This window comes from Sus scrofa, chromosome 3, assembly GCF_000003025.6.
Source record: "Sus scrofa isolate TJ Tabasco breed Duroc chromosome 3, Sscrofa11.1, whole genome shotgun sequence".
Lineage (NCBI taxonomy): Eukaryota > Metazoa > Chordata > Mammalia > Artiodactyla > Suidae > Sus > Sus scrofa.
Genome location: NC_010445.4, coordinates 35,140,866 through 35,164,140, shown reverse-complemented (window position 1 = coordinate 35,164,140; position 23,275 = coordinate 35,140,866). Strand labels below are relative to the sequence as shown.

The 23,275-nt window shown below is 44.8% G+C and overlaps 1 protein-coding gene across 17 annotated transcripts in view; it reads left to right on the top strand.

Annotated features, from left to right (window-relative positions):
* Nucleotides 1-23,275, top strand: part of RBFOX1 (RNA binding protein, fox-1 homolog 1) — a 2,271,070-nt gene that overhangs the window by 2,045,632 nt on the left and 202,163 nt on the right. For all 17 annotated transcript variants that reach the window (XR_002342915.1, XM_021088068.1, XM_021088065.1 and 14 more), the window contains one exon: nt 16,024-16,266. Coding sequence is in view for 16 of the 17 variants with exons in the window: in XM_021088068.1 (XP_020943727.1) it covers nt 16,024-16,266 (243 nt within the window). In the remaining variant the exon portion in view is untranslated. The remainder of the gene's footprint in view (nt 1-16,023; nt 16,267-23,275) is intronic.

Sequence of the window (23,275 nt, the reverse complement as noted above, 5' to 3'; positions counted from 1 at the left end):
GCTCGGATCCCGAGTGGCTGTGGCTGTGGCATAGGCTGGCGGCGGCTACAGCTCCAATTGGACCCCTAGCCTGGGAGCCTCCATATGATGACAAACCTCCAAAAGTACACAAAGACAAAAAAAAAAAAAAAATTAAACTGGGAAAGCCAGTTAATGGGGAGGAATGTTGCCGATGGGCAGTTCCACTCTACCATATTTGAAAATATTTTAAGGCTACTCCTGGAAGGCCTTTGGAATTAAACTTACTTAACTTCTATCAGCCTGTTTTCCTAGCTAAAGCTGCCACAGAATTGCTTACATAAATTAACCTCTAGTGTCTTAAGTTGTACACAGAGTGATCACAGGATTTATTTGGCCAGGCTCCCACACTCTTGGTATCCAAATAAAATTTCTCACAAATTAGGGCAAATTCTCTCTTATATACAAATATGGCAAACTTCTCTATTTTTGAAACCCCACTCTCTTTCTTGGATCCACCTTCACATTTTGCAAACCTCTTACGTCAGTCTAGCCCTCTGCTCCTCCAAATTGTGTAGGCTTCTCCACTTAGTATTCTTCAGATAGATATCCTTAAAGTATTCCTAGTAACAATATATGTGTGTGTGTGTGTGTGTGTGTGTGTGTGTGTTCACTGATCAAACATATGTGAAGAATTCAAGGTTTTCCAGTCTCGAGTGGTACTTTGGGGGAAGGCCCTGGGTTCCGAGACTTTTGTGGGACAGGGAATTACTCCACTTGGCTCTTCACTTAGGAAGATGGAACTCTTTGGTTTCAATCCCTCTGGATATAACATAGTTATCTTCTTAATTGTCATGCTGGTGTGGTTGTGCTAAGTCGGGTTGTTCTGAATTTGTAAGGCCAATAAAGTTTTATCTCCTCTTAGTTCTAATGAGAATGTCCATTGTCATACTGTCCATTTTTTTTAAATTTTCTCTTATTCTCCATGTAAAAGTTTATGACACGAGGATGGAGGAAACCTCCAGAAATGCATCATGCAATCAAGTCTAATGATATCGCTAGACTCGTTGAGTCATAGGGATGGAGAATTTAGGAAGCACTTTGGTGCGGTGGAAATATACCTAGAGCTCAAATCCCAGCTAGAATATTTATTAGCTGTCAGAACTTGGGCAGGTCGCTGAGCGTCCTGAGCTTCCGTTTTCTCTTCTGATAAGCGGATGTGAATGGTCCCCATTCTACCTACCTTCCAAGAGGGTAGGGAGGCTCAGACAGACCATGTTTAAATGCTCCCAGAAGTCTTTACATCCTCAGCTTGGCTAAGCTATTGTGATGATAGAGATGAGGCTTTGTCCCATCAATTTACCTAAACTGACCGCCTGCCTCCTCTGTGTACTTCTTCTATTTCAAGCATTTGAGTCGCTTCAAGAAAAAAGGGAATGTCATAGGGTGTTGTTTAAATGATGGGATCCCTCTCTTTTCTTTTTCCTCTTTCTTCCCTTGACTAGCTCCATCCTGGCATGTACCATGGTCACATTGGATTTACTCTTCGGTTTAACCAAAATGTTTTCCAGTATCTATTCGGTGCATATTATTCAAATCCTCCTGGGAACGTGGTAGTCAATGACACAGCCCTTGGTCTCTGTCCCCAAGGGCCTTACAGCCTCGTAACCTCCAGCTCCCTATCTCAGGCCTCTATTTTGGAGAGTCCCTGTGGCTCTGAAAATAGTCCTGCTACTTTTTTTTTTTTTTTTCATTGATTCTGCCACCCTGGGTATGAGATATTTCCTCCAACTGCAACATTAAACTGACCTTCCCACATATTATTTTGTCAACCTGTTTCATACCATCTGGCTATTTTCTGCTCACCCTTCCACTCTCAGTTTAGACATCAATTTTTCCGGAAAGCCCTCCTTTATAAACCATAAGGGACAGGTAAACATTTAGCACCTTATATCTCTCTTCTCATGGCACATACCCTATCAGTCCATACATTCTTGATCTATTCTGTGATTTCTGCCAACCTATAGCTACAGAGGTACCTAGGTTCTGGGAATCCTCTGCACTACGGTAGCCCCTGAACTTAGCAGAGTACCTGCCATCCAGAAGATGCTCAATACTTTGCTTCTGAAACAATGGCATGAATGTCAAGTTCTTGCCTATTTGAATAGTTCATTGCCCTTGCTTTCTGGCAGTCTCTCCTAATTTCATTTCTTCCAAGTCCAAGTGTAATTCATTTTGTGACAGCCTGTTTTTTGTTTTTTTTTTTTTCCTCCAGTTGGCAAACTATTAGAGGCTAAAACTTATGCAATGCACAATGAAAGACAAGGTCATATTTTATCATCTTTGCCTGTTGTCATAACCAGATTAGACATCTTTCTACAAGTGAGGTGAATGCAAGCCAACAGATATTTATCATGTCAAACACCTGATTACAAAGGAAGGAAGGAAAAGAGGGGAATGTTAAAGAAGAATACAACAAGTTCCTGCCCTTAAGGAGTTTACAATCTTGGGAGAGATTGATTATATCCTTGTAAGGCAATTGGATAAATAAAAACACAATCAAACGCTTGGTTCTGGAAATTCATTACAAACTATGTGGAGGTGGTACCTAGTTTTCTGTATCTTAACATTTGCCATGTGTCCTCAAGGTCATGGGGTTGAGGTTTAAGGTCCAGCTGAGAAAGGACCAAAGAAGAAGGAGATGAAATATTGATTAGTGTTCCTGGGCCATAAGCTTTCCCAGTGGGTAGAAAACTCAGTTTTTATAAGGCGATATGAGTGGAAGTGATGCTGAATCCATTTGCGTACAAGACCGTGGTTTTGTATCTGAAATGTTAACTTTTCCCTTTGCTAGACTGTGTCGTGATCGTCCATCACAACGGGGGAGAATATATGATTCTCTTTCTAGCGGTGTGACTTGATGCTCCCAATTTCCCCAATCTAGCGGCAGACCCTTGGTGATATTCTTAGTGAGATGCTTTACTCAGCAACATCCACAGTGTAACCGGCACTTCCCTGGGCAACATGATGCTGACTGCATGCATGGGAGTGACCTCTTCTCTTACAGAGAAACTTGCCTTGCACTAAATCTATTAATTTCCTCTTTAAGAAGTAGGCAGAGAACCCCCTGAATAGCTCTAATGGAATAAGTAATGCTGCGATATTATCCCAAGTCATAGCTACAGGGTAACTACCTGTAAGCAAGCTATGTGTGGGAACAAAACCCATTCTTTTCTGTCTGTGGGTTTGGCTAAATGTAGTAATATTAGCAATGGTGCAAGTTTGAAGTCCATCTTGGATAGAGATTTGGCACTGATATTACCTTGGTGGTGATGGTGGTGGTGGTGAGGATTGCTCTCCCTTCTTTAGTAAATAACTGGTGGTGAGAGGAAATAGATTATAATAGTGCAGGTCTGCACAAGATTGAAGCCTTCCTCCATACCAAGGAGGCGAAAGGTCTTTATTGAATTATAATGCAAAAGGTGTTTATCTGTTCCTCCCTTATGAAAACGTTTTTTTGCTAATAGTTATTTGCTTGGTTCGAATGTCAGTTTGTTCATCTGCCCTTCTGTCTACATCACTATATTGGGACCTTGGTGGGTAGCTCCAGCTGTCACTCAGGGATAGATGGCAGTGCCAACGGTGGGATGGTACTGACGGCAAAATACGACAGCCGAACTTTTGCTGCCCTGATTTCTCCCTGTGTTTGCAGCAATATAAAGACCTACAATGTCAACGTCCTGGTTTTGACAGCGTGCTATAGTTACATCCAAGGTTAACATTGGGGGAGGCTGGATAAAGAGGACACTGCATTTTTCTCTGATTTTTTTTTTCTTTTTTTTATCCAGCTCCTTGTTTTGGAGTCAGAATTGGATTGGTCCAAATATGAGTTTCAGCATGCAGTATTAGGGTGACCTCAGATTATTGGCTTTAGTCTTGCAAAGCTGCCCATCAATAAAATGAAGGCGGTGGTTTTGTTCTCATGGTCAGGCTGTGGGGTGCATCGAGGGAGTTATATTTATACATTTAGGGCAATGGAAGTCATAGGTTGAGAGCCATTCTAATTATGTTCTTATCATTATTAATAAGGTTATAATGACCATCATCCTCATTAGCACTCCCAACCCCGGTGGATTTTGGATCTTGAGATGTCCGGAACAAGATCTCATGCATTTTGGGTAATCTCCAACTTTGCCTAGGATACTTCAGAAAATATTTTGTGATTGAATTGTTTTACTGTAACCCTTATAGATATCACCTCTCATCTTAACCAACAAAGAGGTAAATCATAGTATCCTTGACAGGACCTCAGCTTTGGAGAAAGACCCGGATTTGACATCCACTTCTGCCACATACTAACTTCAAGGCTTTGCGCTTCTTTACCTGTGAAGTGGATAGGATAAAAATAAGTTTAGTGGATACATAGTTTCTGTAGAGATGAAGTTAGATAATGTATATAAAGTGACTAACATTGTCTCATGTTTAGAATGAACTCAGTGAATCCACAGCTGCTCTGGTTGCTACGTTTTATTAATGATGGGCAATGATAAGGCATTGACAGCTATTTCACATACAAAGAGGTGAGGTCCTATGCCGTATGGCTTTCCAACAAGAAATCCTTCAGTACAACATTGAGATATTTCAATGGGGAAATTTTTATTTTTCAGCAGTCCAGAGCAACAGTTGATGGTTTGACTTCTTTTCTCAGCACCCTGAGGTGCTGGGTAAGTCAGAGCATGTCTTCACCCTAATAGGGATAAAGGGACTAGTTTGGGAATTAGTTTTTCCTGCAACAAAGCATTTAGAATATATGTATGCACATGCCACTCTTTGAAATGCCTAATGCAACAGCAGTAAGAAAAAGAAAAAAAAAAAAAACAGCTAAGGTTCCTGTCCTCATGAAGCTTATAGTTGAGTTGGAGACAGACATCAAAATATGTATCATATAAAAATATACATAATGACAAAATCAAAATCATATCAGACATGGACAAGGACTTTAAGGAACAAGTCAGGACCCTCTGAGACCCTAGGACAGCACTGAGCAAGAGGAGAAAATCCATTTCCTTAAGTGCTTGATGCTGTTGGTTGGGAACTTCACTTTGCTTCAAAAGCTGCTAATTTTTTTTTTAAGAGACAAGCGTGTTTCTCTTTGGAAATATCACCTCATAGGGAACCATATCAAGGCTACCGACTAGCACAAAGTGCCATAAATATTTGATTGTCACTAACTTTTAAGGAGTTGAGAAAAACAACCTCTACATTGCCTTCTGTGAGCCCAAATGGAAAGTCGGGATGGAACATTTTGCAAACATGACACCTCGTCATGGCGAGCCTGCCGCCCACTCAGCTGGTTTGTATTTCTGGGGCTGGCGTTTGTCAGCCTCGGCAAGATGGCTCCTGGCCTCTCTCTCTGCTTGGCTGTCGAGGCCAGTAAAGTGAAAGAAACAAATTGTTTTCACGTGAATCTGTGACATGGATTCCTGTTATCTTTGTTGTTTGTTTGTGTATTGTGAATTATGGACTCGGAGCAATTTTGGAGTTCTTTCTTCAAGGGGTGCTTTTCTGTAAGCCAGTGTGGTTAGGAAACCAAGGTTTGTATGTTGACCTCTTTTAAGATCAGCTCTGAACCCATTGCCAACTGTGTAAGGATATGGAGATTAGGAGTCTGGTGGATTTGGGTAAGTAGCATTTACTAGTTGTGTGAGTGGAAGGAAGGAACTCTACTTCCCTTGGGAAGGGAAGGACAATATGTACCGCCTTGGGTTCTTGTTAAGTAAGGTGGGCAAAGCTGCTTTTCTGAATTCTGTATCCCTGGTGCTTAGAACAATGCCTGGTGGCTCTGGGAAGGTTTTATTATCATCATCATGATCATCACCATTACCATCATCATCTTCATCGTTGTCATAATCACCACCACCACCATCTTCACACCATCATCATCTCCATCTTTATCCTCCTCCTCCTCATCTCCATCCTTGTTACCATCACCATCTCCATCTTCATCCTCATCATCTCCATCCTCATTAACACCATCATCTTCATCTTCATCCTCCTCATCATCTCCATCCTCGTTACAACCATCATCTTCATCTTCATCCTCCTCATCATCTCCATCCTCGTTACAACCATCATCTTCATCTTCATCTTCCTCATCATCTCCATCCTCATTACAACCACCATCTCCATCTTAATATGGATTCCATGCAGGAACTCTTCATTAAGATCGAATTAGGTTCAAGTTCCAGTTCTGCAATTTACCAAATTTACTAACTCCCCTAATGGGAAATATTTTTTCACTTGTTTTGGAGCCTCAGTTATCTTACATTTAAAAGGGCCATAATATCTATCTCTTGGGGTGGTTATGAGTATTAAAGCACCTGGTACATAGTAGGATCCAATACATCTCCCCAGCTATTCTCCAGAGGAAGCACTTTGCTGGACTAGAAGGGGGACTGGTTTCATCCCCATAATGGGCCATCTATGCTCACAGGGATTTCTAGATTATAAAACACATCTTGTAGATATTATCCATACGACGTCAAAAGAGTCTCATTGGGAAAAAGACCATGTATTATTATTTATATTAATAAATGAGGGAATGGGGCGTGCAGAGGTTGAACGACCTACTAATTTTTCCCCAATTATGCTCCCGACTTTTCTACACTTGACTCTGATTCCATAGCCACAGCACCAATAAAAGGTTAGATGGTGACAAATAGGGAAATTACCCAGCCTGGTGTTTCTTATTTTATTGATTTTACTGCAACCCATAAAAGATTTTATGCTGCAACCCAATTCACCCACATAAAAGTTTCATGAAACATTACTCTTACTCTTCTATTCTGTTCTTTTCCAGTGTGGTATTTAGGTTATTTCATTTAAAGGATGTTAGTGTGATAAGCCCCTACATGGGTTTTACCTTCCAAGGGATCACACCCATGGTTTGAAAAATGCAGGACAATTCCCCCAGGATTTTGTATGGGGAATAGGCTGAGGCACCTGTACACAGTGCCCATACCTGGATCCCATTCTTGGTGATTTTAAGCCAATGGGTTTAGGATGAGTCCTAGCTTCTGACTCTTTTATAAGATTATCCCAAGTTCCCACTGTGGCGCAATGGGATTGGCGACATCTCTGGAGGGCTAGGATGCAAATTCGATCCCCCCCGCCAAGTGATCCCATGGTCCATGGGCTAAGGAAAACTGTCCGATGACAGCTCTCTCATTGTTTCCGCCTAAAATACTCTTCTGTATTTGACGTTTTGACCTTTTTTTCTTTTTTTTTTTTTGCATTTTCTCCATCACTTCCCAGAACATCCTTCCCTGGGGAATTTGTCTTGGTCTCATCCCTTTTGCTTTCTTGGAGAAAGCAAGACCCTAATACTTTGGTTGAAGGACAGAAGTTTGGCTTTTCAGTTATTGGTAAGGACAGGGAGATTGTGGCTCATGAGAATGACTGCTGAGCCCACCTGTTGACCCTGGAGTCAGGCGAGGAAGGGGCTTAGGTCCTCTGATGGTGCAGGATTGAGTGAGGCAATGATGTATCCCTTTAAGGAACCCGAAAGGGCTGCTTAATTTAATTCTGCATTAGAGGCATCCCCAGAGTGTAATTGGAAATGGAAATGGAAGGATGGCACAGATACTATTTATCCAGATTTTCTTTCCAACCCTGGGGAGCTGGGAATTAAAAAAAAAAAATCACAGGTGGCGGGGGGATCGGGGATGGGGGGTAGGGTTCGTCCCTGAACCAGTACCACAGACAAACCAGCAGGAAAATGGAATTCTTCCGGGCAGCTTCCTCCGCCCTCACCTCCTCCTCTGTTATACAATTTAATTACAAGTTTAATCACTTCAGAAACCCCATCCATTCCCTCCAGTGCAGCAAGATCTCTCCTTCCCGAGCAGGTATCTCAGTGATAAGCAGCTGTCCACAGGAAGTGTGGTAGGGACTCTTGAAATCTCTCCCTCGGCATCGAGCAAGAAAGACATGGCTAAATAAAAACTGAAATTGTGTTGACATTTCACGGCGGTTGTTGTAGTTTTAATACTAAAGGAAGAACAAAGTATTTGTAGCTTTAAATAAAGAGGGAACGTTTGGCATTGATGCAGCATTTGGCAGAGAAATCACTGGGGATTTTTTGCACGAGGTTTTATTTCTGCTTATTGGGAGAGAAGGAAAAAAAAAATGAGCTAGGAAGAGAGGAAAATTCAAGATCAGGGGAAAGCCAGACGGCTCGGCTTTTCCTTCATGCCACTGATCACAACTGCGGTTCTGTGGTCAACTGTGCGTCCCTTTCTTGAAAGCCTGCTGCCCCCCCTTGCCTGTTTGGTCCTTAGTGACAAAGATGGTTTTGGATTTCACTCCCCATTGTATAGAAGGTGATGAATGAACCTGTTTATATAGCGCTTACTCTGAAGCAGGGCACTGTGTGTGTTTGCTTTCCCGTGATTTGATTTTTATCATGATCCCCTTACAATTATCCTGTGAAGTCACTCATCATGCTCCCCATTAAACAGAAGCAAAACCCGGAGCCCAGGGCATTGCAACAACTTGTCTGAGATCACAGGGCTGATCTGCCAAGGAGCCAGGCCTCCACATCTTCCAAACAATGGCCCATTACATTATCTTAAGATCAATTTCCAATTAACCACTCAGGTTCTGCTATAAATTCACCCGCAGTGTTCCCATAGTTCTTTTATAAAATTTACCCATCACCATCTCTCCTATCTTTTAAGCTCTTTCTCCATCCCTCTTCTGTCTCTTCCGCTGCTACCCTGGACATCCCCCCACCTCTGGAAAATATAAAACAAAATCAGAGAGTTGCAGGCTTCCCAGTGGATTTCATAACTTTGCATACCATATATTTAGTTTAGTAATGAAAAATTCCAGCTCCAGGCGGTGCAGAGGATAGCATTTCTAATGTTTTTTAAACAGCTATTAATGTAGTCGAGCGCTCTGTGTGAGTGTGTGTGTGTGTGTGTGTGTGTGTGTGTGTGTGTGTGTTTTCCTACCTCCTCTATATAATCATCTGCTCAGTGTGCACTCTGAAACTGAGACTGGAGCCAGAGGAGGGGCAAGCTGTGATTGATGGGCCAGGCTCAAGGAAGGAGTCCCATCTGGGGTTGGTTTGGGGAGCAGTCAGATGTGGAGGGGAAGGTCAGCCAGCCGGCCCTCACCCCCCCCTCCTTCCACACCCCGGCTGTCCACACGTTGCACAGAGCCCACACCCTCGCGCTCGTAATCGAAGCTCGCTTTGGGCAGATGCTTTGTGGTGTGAGACTAGAACAGCTGCTAAGTTTATGGAGGAGAAAGGAAGCAGGATGGTGCAGCAGGTATTTTTTTTCCCCCATTTTCTATTTCACTCGAAATTGTGATTTGAATTAAGCTGAAGTCTTTCCTTGTGTTAAGTCTGTTACTCTCTCTGTGATGCGGATTCCGCTCCTTGAATCCTGCAGGGGGAAAGGAGAGGATTTCAGCCAAGTGTGTGTGGGGGTAGGGGTGGGGGGTGTGTGTGTCAGTTTTTCTGCTTGATGTGTCGAACTGAGCTGGTCTTAGAACCAGCAGGTTAATGGTGTAATTTTGCATTTTCCTTCTTTGTTTCACTGCCCCCGGGGGCATGATGCAGTTTAGTTCTTTTTGGTCCAGCGCTGGAGGCTCTCTCTGAATATGCGCAATTGCTTGCCAGAGAAGTAGAACAGACCAGGCTAAGAAACTAAAGTAAACCCAACTGTCAGCAAGACGGAAAACTGCAGGCAGCAGAGAATGGATAGTTTCCACCAGTGAGTCCCAGTTGGTGGGGGGTCCCGTTGCATTGCAGGAGAGGCTGCTTTTCCTAGGTGGTGAGAACAGGCGTGGTCAGCTGCTTTATGAGGGCTGGACCATACCTCTGCATTTCTTCATTGTAGGGGCTGTGTTTAGGCCAGAAGAGGTTTTGGGGGGGGGGGACCAGAAATGGACTGGGGACAAATAAATTGCAGAGGCAAAAGGAGAGAAGGATGCTTGGGAAGTTTGACTTTTAGAGCTGGGAAAACACACTTGCACATGCACGCATGCACAGAGGAAAAAAAATACTGATTTTCCTACGTGGGCAGGCACTCCCCCCACCCCAGTGAAAGTCAGGCAGTTATAGTGAAAAGAATATATCCGTTTCATGCTCTGCCACGTAAAGACTATTTTTCTGCAACTGAAATGTGGTTTGCATTAGACTTTGAGGCAAAATATTTTGCCAAGTCTGATGGGCTGCCACTCTTGGTTCGTTTATTAGATTCCCAAAGCTACCTTTTGAAACCACTCAGGAGAAGGGAAATGTCTAAAAAAGCAAAATAAATAAATAAATAAATAAATAAAAGCACCTCCCCTTTTCTCCCTGACTCTGCCTCCTGAGAAAATTAAGGGTGTGGGATGTCTTAGCCACCAACAAAATTCTCCTTGAATTTGAGGGGTATCTCTGAACGCCTGCATGCAGCAGGGTCCACACACCACGCTAATGGTCAGATTACAGTATTTGTCTTAAAATAGCAATAATATCCTGGCTATTTCATGCTTCAGTAAAATATTTAAATTGAAATGGCATTTTTGTTTCCTTTGGAGAATCAGACTGCATTTTAATAATCCCTTTTCTCTCTGTAACTGGAGAGCACGCTACCCGGTGGGGTGTCTCGGGTCCTGAGGGGTCCCCTCTCCCCTGGCTGTAGGTGGGTTTCTGTTCTAAGTGATGTCTGGGGTATGAGGACAATGATATTTCTTCTTATGGAGGTTCTTGATTCCAAACTTCTGCCTAGTTCTGCCCCAGCAGTGGGTGGGTCTTGAAACACGGGGTCCTGGCTTCTTTGCCCCTGTATTCAGCAGCAACCCAGGAACGTTCAAGCCCTGGATGTTAGAATCTGGGTTTGCAAAATTGCTTTAAGCACTCCTTTGATGATGTGGGGATACCTGCAAAGCAGAATCCCCCTCCCCCTCCACTCAGACCACCGCTGATCACCCTGACTGGGTAAATATCAGAATCCCTGTGAGCATTCCACTTATTTAGGGAATAAAAAGTAGTGGTGGTGGTGGGGTGGGAGGGTGTTAGTCTTGGGGTAGAAGAAGGAAGGCAGCTTCTGCAAATGAGGGAATGTCTAGCCAGAATGCTCCAAATAACCACTGGCCGTCACCGTCAGTGATGTGAAAGTGGCCTCAGCTTTCCACTAGGAGCCTGTTCATGTGCCCGAGAGTTGCCTTGACCTGGAGTGGAAAGGTGCCCTTAATGTGAAGCTACTTTCCCAGAAAATCCATTTCCGCCAAGCGCGGAATCCGGGCACATCACAAGGGAGGAAAAGACATCTCTGAAGCCATTTGAAGGTGAAGAATAATTCCAGAGGAAGTACAATGATCTTAATTAAATATTAGCTGTAATTAGCCCAAAGTGCAAATGTTGGGAATATTAATTAGGGTCTCTCTGGAATGGCTGTCAGTGTTAATAAGGAACCGTGGGGGGTCCCACCAACATCTGTTTGAGGACTCCAGGAATGCCAGTGCATTGCAAGCTCCAAGGACTTGAACGCTCCCTGTAGGTTCCTTGGCAACCATGAACTTTGGCCCTAGAGCCAGAGCCCCTGGGTTTGCCAGAATGGCACAAGTTCTAGTAGAGGTTGGTGGCTTGTCCTGGCTCCAATGGTGCCCCCACATGGCCCTTGCCTTTTCTAGAGGAGCTTCAGAGCCTTTGGAAGCCAGGCTCCAGGCTTGAGGTGACAGAAGTCTCCCAGGCTGTTGCCCTCACACTTGCCAAGGGCCACCACCCCTTGTTCATCTGGCTAATGGAACCCTGACCTCTTTGAATCAAATACCCCAGCACCTGACTTCCACATAGGGTGTGACATGCCACCTGGTGGAAAACAGGTCTCAGGGTCACAGTATATGTAACAGAGATCAGTTTATTTATTTAAAATTGGGACTGCATCTCCCCACCAGGTGATCGTCTTGCCAGATGGACCCAATGGCATGGGATAAACGCGGGCTCTGGTTCACTCCTGACTTCCCGAAGAGGCACATGTGGCTGCAAGCTTGCAATATCATCCATCAGCTCTGGGTTGCAGTGTCCTTCACAACAAAATAGAGGGAGATTAGAGATGCCATGCACGCAAAGCAGAGTCTAGACCTTGGCACTATTAACATTTGGGTTTAGATAACCCTCGATGGTGGAAGGTGTTCTGTGCATCATAGGATGTTTAGCAACATCCCTGGCCTCCACCTACCAGATGCCAGTGGTACCCCATTCTCCCCTGTTGTGACAAACAAAAGCATCTATTGTCATTGCCTGATGTTTCCTGGGGGGCAGTCACCCCTGCTCAAGGACTCCTGATGCAAAGCACCCAGCACCACGCCTGGAGCCCATTAGGTCTGAGGTGAAGGGTAGTGTCACTCAGTTTGCCTTCTGAGCTCTGGTTTGGAGAAGAGGATGCCTTCCACGTGGAGCACAGAAGCCTGAAGCCCTCTTAGGTCGTCTTCTAAGCCCACTCTGCTGAGTCTGAAACACATGTGTCTCCAATGCAGAGGTCTGCTAATGGAAAAGCACATTCTGAAAAAAGATTCCACCACACTCTTCTTGCACCATCCTTAAGGCTGCTGGTCTCCAAGTCTGGCTGGGCCACCCCTCATGGATGGAGATAGAAGGCACCCCTTTTTCTTTCTTCCTGCTTCATTGTCAGCTGTATTTCCTGCCCAAACTATTCATGCAACAAGGGCGTCTTCATTGATGGCCCCATATTTAATAACTCTGCTGCAGCAATTAGAAAACTTTCCTCGTAAAGGGCCAGATAGTTAAATAGTTTAGGCTTTATGGGTTCCTATGGTCTAGGTCATAGCAACTCAACTGGCCCTCAGAGCACCACTCGTATCCCAGCAAAACTTTATTTACAAAAACAAGTCACAGGTCAGATTTCTTCCATGGGTCACATGTCAATGCCTCTGCTATTCCAGCCCAGCTATCTCCATTGCCAAATGAAGCGTGACAGAGCTCAGAACCCACTAGCCAAGCCTGCATTCACTTAGTGAACACTGGTGAATACCTATTTGGCAGCCAGCATACTGCTGAACCTTGGTGACTATGATACAGTCTCTGGCCCTCAGACCGCTCACAGGCAAATGAGCAGGCAATGGTGGTACTTGGAGTTACGTGGGAGGTGGCCAGCAGCTACAGTGGAGCCTAGAGGGGACCACTGATGTGCTTTATGTGTCCAGGGAGACTTGCTAGGGGAGGAAGCTCTTGATCTGGGACCTGAAATCAAAGTCAAGACAAGCCAGGCAAGGCAGTCCAGGAGGACTCTCCAAGCAGAGGAGGGTGGTGAACAGGAAGGTGGGATGATGTGGGAAGGATGGAGGGACCACTTCTCTAGGACAGAGAGAGGTCAGATCCTAGCAAAGAGCTCTTGCCATTTTGTGGGTGCTTAGGAGACTGGGTCACTTCTCCTGAGAGGGTCCTGAAGAATGGCCAAGTGGGCACATATGTTTCTGCTGAAGGTGGAGGAAGGACACCACTGGCTTTTATGACCATCTCTCTATCCTTGCTCCTGTTATGATTTCATGCTCCCCTGGAGTTTCCACAGGTTTGTCTTTCAGTCCAGAGATGAGCGAGGTGGAAGGCTGCGGAGGCTAAAACAGACCTGTGGGCAGAAGTGGAATCTGTTCCAAAGGATTTTTCCTTGGAGGGTTCTCAATCCCAAAGTTGCTTGGGCTTTCCATTAGCCAGAAAGAAGTGGCATTCATATGGAATTTCTGTGCCCAAGGATGTGTTTCTTGATCCGGCCTGTGAAAGAGAAGGATGCTCGTCTGCTCATACAGAGTTGAGTGTTGTTTTGTTTTGTATTAGTCAAAACCTTTTTGGTTGCAAGTAACAGAAAAGCTAGTTTACACAAAATCAGGCATTTACTGACTCATGTAATTTAAACAAACAGCAGCATTACTGACTGCAGGTAAACCTGGATCCTGGACTTCAAATGATGTCAGTGGGACTCAGTTGATCTGTTTCTCAATTTCTGGGCTCTGTTTTCCTCTGGGTTGGCTTCTGCTTTGGGGACGCCCTCTTCAAGAGGCAATTCTTGGCAGCTCCAGGCTTACACTGTTTTTCCAGCTGTCAATCATCATAGTGAAAGAACTTCCAAAAAATGCCAGCAACATCCCAGGGCTAAGCCTCATTGGAGTTGCTAGGTGTTAACACACTTAGATGGGCAGGAGCCCAGGTCCCTGTGACCCTGAGAATGGAGCCCTCCAGCCAGGCTGGGTCACATGACCACATCTAGAGGTGACCAGAGGTGGGGCTCAGTTTGGGAGTAGAAGTGTCCCCTAAGAGGAGACCTGGCATGATCTCAAAGAGGAATGAACAGTGAGTGGCAGTGACAAGCCATGTCCTCTCTGATTTCCCAAGGAGGGGCAGGGTTAACTTTCCATGCAGAGCTATCCACCCACAGCCCAGACAGACCCTCACAGCCCCAAGTGCTGTAAAAACAGTTGCCAAGAAAGAAATGGCTGTGCATGTTTGCTGCTGATGGCACAGACATTTGGAAAAATTAGTCTGGGGGAGGAAAGGGCCTGATGGGAGCGTTTTCACTGGTAAAATGTTTTAAACTTATCCTAAGCCTCGTTCTCTTCCAAGTGTCATCTTTAACATTCTAATTAAGGCGCCTTCTAAACAAATGCACCCTCGCCGTGCGCTGCTCTGAGAATAAACTTCTTCTTCCCCTCTCTGTCACAAGGGTTTTTGCTGCACTCAAGCTGCTTCTGCTGAAGAGGCTCTCCAGTGTCGGTGGCGGGGGACCGGGGTGGGGGATGTGAGCAGTTCTGACTTTCGTGCCCCAATGTCTTTAGAGGAGGGCTGAAGTCACATCTAATTGACCACACACAATGGGAGAGGCAGCTATTTGGCATGCTTAATTGCTAAACACCCCACCAGCACCACATCCCTTTCTGACTGTACAATCCCATTTCTTAAGACCATGGAAAATTCAGACCTCTGGGTTATAGTCCCTGATGTGTGTGTGTGTGCATGTGTGTGTGTGTGTGTGTGTGTGTGTGTGTAAGGAGAGTTAAGGGGGTGGAGGTGGAGAGAGAGAAAGGTTGATTGTGTGTGTGTGTGTGTAAGGAGAGTTAAGGGGGTGGAGGTGGAGAGAGAGAGAGGTTTCCTGAAATGGAAGCATTTGAATTCTTTTTTTGTTTTTTTTTAATTCTTTTGACTTGACTGTAATTATCACACTGCCTGTTTTGCCCAGCTCTGAAGGGTGAATTGTTATATAATACTCTGCTTATAAAAAAAAAAAAGTCAGGGAATGTGGGGGGAGGGGTCATTGATTAATGAGACTAAGTGTTAAGTCCAGCTATTATTTTGCAGAGATACTTAAAATGGGACTATCACACAGGGCCATCTTTGTCCAAATTAGGTTGTGAATTTTCATTAGCTGCTTCATGATGGCCCTGGGAACATCATACACACACACACACACACACACACACACACACACACACACACACTGACCCCATTGAAAGGACCACCCCCCCATTCTATTACGTGAGCCAAATCACATAAAATTTTGATTAAATTCAAATGCTTACATGAATTTCTCTCTTTTCAAGAACACACGCGTTCAATTTAATCTCTCTTGGCATTTTAAGGATCAAATCAAGGTTCTGCTGTCACTGGCGACAACTCCAGGCTCACACGTTCCAAAACGGGAATGAAATTAGAAGGATCTACCAGAAAAAAATCCAACCGGGTGGAGCACAGACCCTCACAGGCTTTGGGCTCTTGGGCTGATGCCTTGGGAGAGGGACTTGCACTTCTCCGAGCCTTGATTTCTGCATCTGTACAATGGGGCTCTGACAATGATGGTTACTGTTTCCTGATAGGGTCAGGCGAAGATGAACTAGGATGTCTCCATCTCTGGCCCCTGGCACAGCGCTGGCACCGCGAAGAGTCGGGGGCGAAGTTGTCATTGCGTGTCGTGGCGGGGGTGCGGGGGGTGGGGGTGGTCCCTGCTCAGTGGCGCCCGCTCACCGTTGTCTCTCCCTCTCTCCCCCTTTCCTATTCTGCAGGGTAATCAGGAAGCTGCCGCTGCCCCTGACACAATGGCTCAGCCTTACGCTTCGGCTCAGTTTGCCCCCCCTCAGAACGGCATCCCCGCGGAATACACGGCCCCTCATCCCCACCCCGCGCCAGAGTACACGGGCCAGACCACGGTCCCCGAGCACACGTTAAACCTGTATCCTCCAGCCCAGTCGCACTCGGAGCAGAGTGCCGCGGACACGAGCGCGCACACCGTCTCGGGCACCGCCACAGTAAGTGGGCGCTGGTCTTGGGGCGGGAGAGGGGGGCTGGCTGGGACCCCAGAACTCCAGTGATGACTGTGGGGTGCACCGCCAGGCACCTGGCAGGCACCAGCCAGGCGTGCACCTGGCTCCCTCCCTCAAAGCAGCCCCTAGGCCACTCGTGTCGTCCCAACCCCGCCAAGTTGGCCTCGCCTCCGCGCATCTCTCCTGGTTTTTATTTAAACCAACACATTTTTCACTAACTGCGTGTGTTTGTTTGTAAAGGAACTTTCATCTCTTTTCCGCTTCTATGCTTTTGCTTTTTCTGGAATTCTGTCATCTCAGTGGAATCATACACTATGTCATCTTTTTTCTTTAATGGCTTTATGGAGATTCAATTTACATACAATAAAATCCACACATTATTAGTGTATTTACAGAGTCGTGCAGCTATTGTCACAAACTATTTTAGGAATATTTCCATCCCTCCAAAACAAATGTCCTGCCCACTGCAGCCACTCCCCATTCCTGCTCCAGTCCTCCTTATCCTAACCAAATTCTTTTTTGCTTTTTCTTTTTTCAGTTTTTTTTTCCTTTTTTAAAAAAGTGTAGTTAATTTAGAGTGTTGTGTCAATTTCTGCTGTACAGCAAAGTCACCCAGGCATACATCTACATCCGTTCTTTTTTCTCATGTTGTCTTCCATCCTGCCTGTGATTCACCCTGGTTGTAGCCTTTGTCCCCCATGTTTTTTTTTTTTTTTTTTTTGCTGAGTCCCCAGAGTGTGGGTGGCCTGGGCTGCCCAGGCGCAGTGGGAGAGGATTTTGCAGGACTGTTCTGCACTTTTGATCGTGGAGGTAACACAGCTCTATGCACCAAAAAGTCACTATGGTTGCATGTGAGTGGATAAAGTGGATTATAAACAGACAGACAGAAAAGAAACAGTTTATTGCCACCATCAACGGACAGTCAATATTGGTGGTTGTTCATAAGAGATCACCTTAAACAAAAATAATGATTAAAATGACACGCTGTTTATTTGTGTACTATCTGAAATAACAGCGCACATGCCTGTCACAAGACGTGTGTGTACATTTAGGAAGCCTTTTTCTGCGGAATTCTTTAGAAGCCTGGACACACCCAGCCTCTAGTTCAGAATGCTTCGTAGGTACAAAAGGCAGTGGGGCCTCTTTCTCCTGACCTCAGGCCTCTGAAAAACTACTCTTTGTGAAGAAGTTGATTGGCTTGATACCTGATCTATTTCTTGTAACTAAAAGCAACCTTTGACTAACTTGGTTCCCTGGCATCTCATTCATTTGGAGGTTAGGTTTGGAGATTTTTCAAAATAATGTCAATTAAAAATGTTTCTCTTGCTTTTCTTCCCTTTTTTTATTGTGCCAAAAAACCATGTAACACAAAATTTGCCATTTTAACCGTTGTCTCAAGAACAATTCAGGGGCATAAAGTACATTCACAGTGTAGAGCAACCATGCCTGTGATCCTGTCCCAGACATTCTCATCACTCCAAAAGGAAACCCAGGATCCACAAAATGGTCCCCATTCCTCCCTCCCCACTAGCTGATGGGAACCACCGGTCTGCTTTCTTTCTGTATGGATTTGCCTGATCTGGATTTTTCAAATAACAGAGTCATACAGTAAACAACCTTTTGTGTCTGCTTTCTTCCACTTAACAGAATGTTTCCAAGAGTCACCCTTGTTGTAGGCTGGATGAGTACCTCCTCTTTTTTATGGCCAAATGCTATTCCATTGGGGTGTTCACCACATTTTGTTCACTCACTCATCCATTGATGGGCATTTGGGGTTTTTTTCCTACCTCTTGGCTACTGTGAATGGTACTGTTATTGCCTCTTTTATACTGGCTGCTGTAACATAAGGATGGGGTCATGAAATGGGTTGTGGATTCAGCAGGTGTTTATTGTTGTTGTGTTGACCACCTGGTGGTAGTGATGAGGTTGTTGTTTATTTGTGTGTCAGTTGTTTTGTGATAATCAGAGGGCTTGTGGTTATTTTAGGACTCAAAAAGGTCCAATCAGACATCATTTGTTAAGCTTCAACATGGATCAACCATATAGACTATAGAAGATTCATTCGTTAATTCATTCGTTAATATTTATTAAGCATCTAATGGAGCCAGGACTTGTTCTGGCTGATGTGGTTGAACCAAACAGAAATGGCCCTCTCTCTCTTCTTCGTTCGTATGAAAGACAGAGAATGAAGATGTCACAATCACATTATAAACACACATTGTGATACACGGTCTTAAGGAAAGGACAGGTGCTACGAGAGCAAAGAAAAAGAGCAGAGGTACTACCAGCAAATGAGTAGTGTGGGACTATTTCTTCAAAGACATGATGTTTAAGAGAGAAAGACAAAGCATCCAGGGAAAAAAGGAATATCAAGGTCAAAGATGTCAAATTGGGAAAGAGCTGGGCTTATTCAAAGAACTAAAAAGATGCAGCACTTCTAGGGCATGTGATGACGGTTTGGGGGTACACAGCATCAAAGGATAAATGGGGGACAGCCAGCAATCATCACATCCCACAGCCCTTGCAGGTTCCACAAGAAGGTGGAAATCTGCAATGAAAGGTATTGGAAGACACTGAACAGAATTTAAGCCAGAAAAGTTAAGGACGGACCTTTTGAAAGAAAGGGTTAATATGCCTCCCAAAAAGGGAGTTGAGAAACTTAACATGCTTCTCTCCCAAAAAGAATTCTCGAGATCAACAGGATTAAAATTAAACCTCATGTGCGGTGAAATGGTGAGCAGATAGCTCTCTTCTCAAGAGAGATTTTGATCTACTAGAGGATTAAAATATGTATTCTGTTCATTGTTGTAATGTGGCAAGTTCTGGAGCATGGATTTCCAAGGCTTTAGTTCATTATGACTATAGTTGAAGAAAGCACTTTCTATGATGTCTGCCTCAAAATTATCAGTGAAGAGCTATTGTTTTATAGGCTTCTGGTTACCAGTAACAGAAAACTCAGCAGGGAACGTATTGGCTTAGAAAGTGAAAAATCCTGGACAAGAGCTGGCTTTAGCACAACTTGGTTCTTGACATGCATCTATAAGGTTCCAACCACATCTATTTCTGGCTTTTCTTCCCCTTGCTCAGTTTTATTCTCCACTTCTGTGTGATGGTCTTTCAAATTCAAACCCTTAACATCACACCAGATTCCCAATGAAAGACTCTTGGAGTAGCCCCATGCCAGCAATCCTGGGAACCACTCTCTCCCCCTAGCCAGCATGGCAGTGGATGAAGCAGAGAATGGATGTCTCAGCCTTGGGGCCACTGAGGAGCCTTGTTCCCAAATTCATAGACCACTATTGGTTCCACCAGCATCAATCATAAAGTGCTTTGGGGACTTCTCATTAAAGGTATTTAATGAAAGAAACCAGTCAGTGCTAAGGGTAGTATAGTAAGCCATTTGTAGGGAGAGGGTTGAAATGATGGACTTGTTGAGTGTTGGGAATGGAGAGGACCAATCCGTTGAGAACTCCTACGTGGAGAAGCTTGGAAGGAAAAGAGCTATTGAATGAGATGTAAGCAGGGCACCAAGATTGGAGGTTGAACCAGGAGAGCATTGTCATGGCAGCCTGGCAGGTGGGGACTGAGAAGACATCACTGAAGCTCAGTTTGGACATTACCGAAGATGCTGGAGAAAGCAGTGTGGGTAGAGTGTTGGGGAAAGATGCCAGGGGACCAGGAGTTGAGGAATAAGTGGGAAATATTGGAGTGGGTATGTGCTGTACCATCATAAACATCTGGAGTGAAGAGGAGAAAGCAAAAAAAATAGCAGTTGAAGAGCACAGAGGTCAGAGGAAGCAGTAGGAGACTGGGTTTTGATTCACTATTTGACACCACAGATAAGCAGAGGGTGGGGAGACAGGGAATGATGACTCAGGAAAGAAAGAAAGTGATAAAGTATTTTAGAGAGAATAGGATGGACTATGACCAAGGGTACACAGAGAGAGTAGGGTTGTCTGGGAAAGGAGAAGAAACACTCTATTTTTTACAGCTTTATTGACGCATCACTGACATATAATAAGCTGTGCCTATTTAAAGTGTTCAGTGTGATAAGTGTTGTGCTGTGTACATACATGTGAAACCATTGCCACTCTCAGGACAGCAGACATATCCACCATCCCCAAAGCTTTCTAAGACACATCCCTCTGCAGTCCTTCCCTCTCCATCTGCTCCCTCCTTCCAGGAACCAGCTGAACTGCTCCTAAAGCTTAGTTTTCCGTTTCTAGAAATTTCTATCGGTGACATCAAAGTACTGTGTTCTCTTTTTTTTTTTTTCTGCCTTCACACACTCAGCATCATTGTTTACAGATCCATCCATCTTGTCACCTCCATCAGGAGCCCACACTTTGTATGCCGTTATATACCATGTGCCAAAACTTGTTGGTCTATTTACCTTCGGACTGTCTTCTCTGAGACCTTAATGTTGTAGATCACGTGTAAGGCCTTAACAGGAAGGTTCCCTTGAACGTTTGGAAACATTTCAATTTTGAAACAGAAGAGAAGTGTCACAGTCCATTCCAGCTGCTCTAAGGAAACACCACAGACTGGCTTAGAAGTAGGAATGTATTGCTCCTGGTTCTAGAGGCTGGACGTCTAAGACCAGGATGCCAGTTGACCAGGTGAGGGCACTCGTCCTGGTTCAGAGTCTCTGCCCTTTCACAAGATGGGAGGCGTGAGGGGGCTCTGTGGGGTCTCTTTCAACAGGGCACTAATCCTATTCATGACTTAACCACCCTCCCTGAAGCCCTACCTTCTAACACCATCACATGGGGCTTTAGGATTCCAACATGTGAATTTGGGGTGATGGGTGGGGGACATATTCAGAGCAGAGCAAGAAGGGAAAGTAGCTATGTGAGGAAACAGATGGATCTTGAAGTCAAGAGATGGCATGAGGAGTTCCTTCCATGCTGCCTTCCTCTTCTCCATGATGAAGCAACATCAACTGAGAGAGTGAGAAAGGGAGGGTTTAGAAGCCCTAAAAAAGACTCCTGAAACTGGGCAGAGCTCAGACCATTCCTGGGATTTTTGAAGGGTAGTGGGCATCCCTCTGAGTGTGGGGAGTATGAGTTTGTGCTGGGGCTGGTTATCTGGTTACTTCTATTCCAGCACTGTTAGGGTGGTCTGTACCCTTCCGGGAAGTCTTCAAGGAAAGAGGACCATGATAGGGTGGAGCAGGCAGGCTTTGTGGCTGATCTTGAAGGAGGTCTTGGGACATAGACTCTTAGCTGGCTTTGAGAAAGAGCAGGCATCCTAGCAGGTGCCATCTTGTCTTCTGCTGCAATTCCATGCCCATGCTTTTCTCTCTTCCACCAAAAGGGAAGACGTTTCTGTTGTCCGTGACCTACTTTTGAGTTGTGCTTCCCTGACCCGACCAGGCAGAACATAGTCTAGGACAACTTTCTTCAAATTGTCTCTGCATCCTTGCGCATTCACCGAATGCCTCTTCTCTCCACCCCAGATTCTGTGTCTCCCAAGGAAGACACTTAACCTCAAAATGGGTCAGACCTGTGGCTCTGTACTGGACACCCCATCTGTTCCCCACAGGGCTGCGTTGTACCTGGAACGACTCTAAATGTCCTTTGACAGATACGTACCAGGGTCCCTGCCAGTCTGAGGGTACTGCAGAGCCCATCCTTTCTTTGAAAAACTCAGTCGTTTGGGGTATGAGAAAAGATCTATCCATCTGGTAGCCTCCAGAAACATCTGATATATGCACATGATTTCACACAAAGTGCAGAATCTGTAAAAGAGAAGCAGGATGCACCCAGAGCTCCCAGCCAGAGCCGAGGAAAGTAGGGACAGAAGGGACCGACCAGGTGATCCTGTCCATTCCCCGACGGCTGAGATGGGTCCCCGCAGGACATTTTTCTGCTGAATGTCTGTTTAATGTGGGTCTCCAAACACATCATGGATCACTGTGCTGACAGAGCCAATACTGTGTTATATTAGATACTGCTCCTGACAAGGTATTTTCCTCTTGACATATTATAATTAGAGATTTGCAAGCAGTGAATTCTCCATGTATCTCCAATAGCAATGTCACTTCTATTTTTAACACCTCTGCAGTCTGTCTAAAAGTCTCCCACCAGCCCTGGGATCTGATAAAGAAAGAAAATGGGTCTGAGAGCTTGGTCCCAGAGCCTGGGGCTTTATGGACAAAGGAGCTCTTTAGAAGCTGTGTTCTTCTGGGTCCTCAGCTCCTTCCCACTGGAGTGCTGCCTCCAGTTTTTGTTAATACCTTTAAGAAGGTGAGACATGGCTTGATGATTACATCCTATTCTCAGTCATTCACACACTGGCTTTGATTTGGAAGCCAGTTAACTTAGCTAAGGTATGGGGAAAATTTACCAATGCATTCCTTTTTTTTTTTCTTTTGTCTTTTTGTCTTTTTTTTTTTTTTTTTAGGGCCACTCCTGCTGCCTATGAAGGTTCCCAGGCTGGGGGTCTAATCAGAGCTGTAACCACCAGTCTGTACCATAGCCACAGCAATGCCAGATCCGAGCCACATCTGCAATCTACACCATAGCTCACAGCAATGCCGAATCCTTAACCCACCAGGCGAGGCCGGGGATTGAACCCCAAAACCTCATGGTTCCTAGTCGGGTTCGTTTCCGCTGAGCCACGACAGAAACACCAATGCATTCCTTTTTTTAAAACTACCCATTATTATTATTATTAATTATGGCAATTAATGCTTGTGGTTAAAAAACATCACCCTTGAGAAAAAAGTGTACACTGAAAACTAACATTTTCTTAGAAAACAAAAGTCGCCAATTCCTTTTATTGCCTTCCAGAAATGCTTCATGCAAATTCAAGCAAATGCCTGTATCTTAGTCCGCTCAGGCTGCTGCAACAAAAATGTTATATATTGGCTGGCTCGTTAACAGCAAATATTCATTTCTCACAGTTTGGAGCCTGGGAAGGCTGAGATTGTGGTGCCAACAGATTTGGTGTCTGGCGAGAACCCACTTTTCACTGTGTCCACACATAGTGC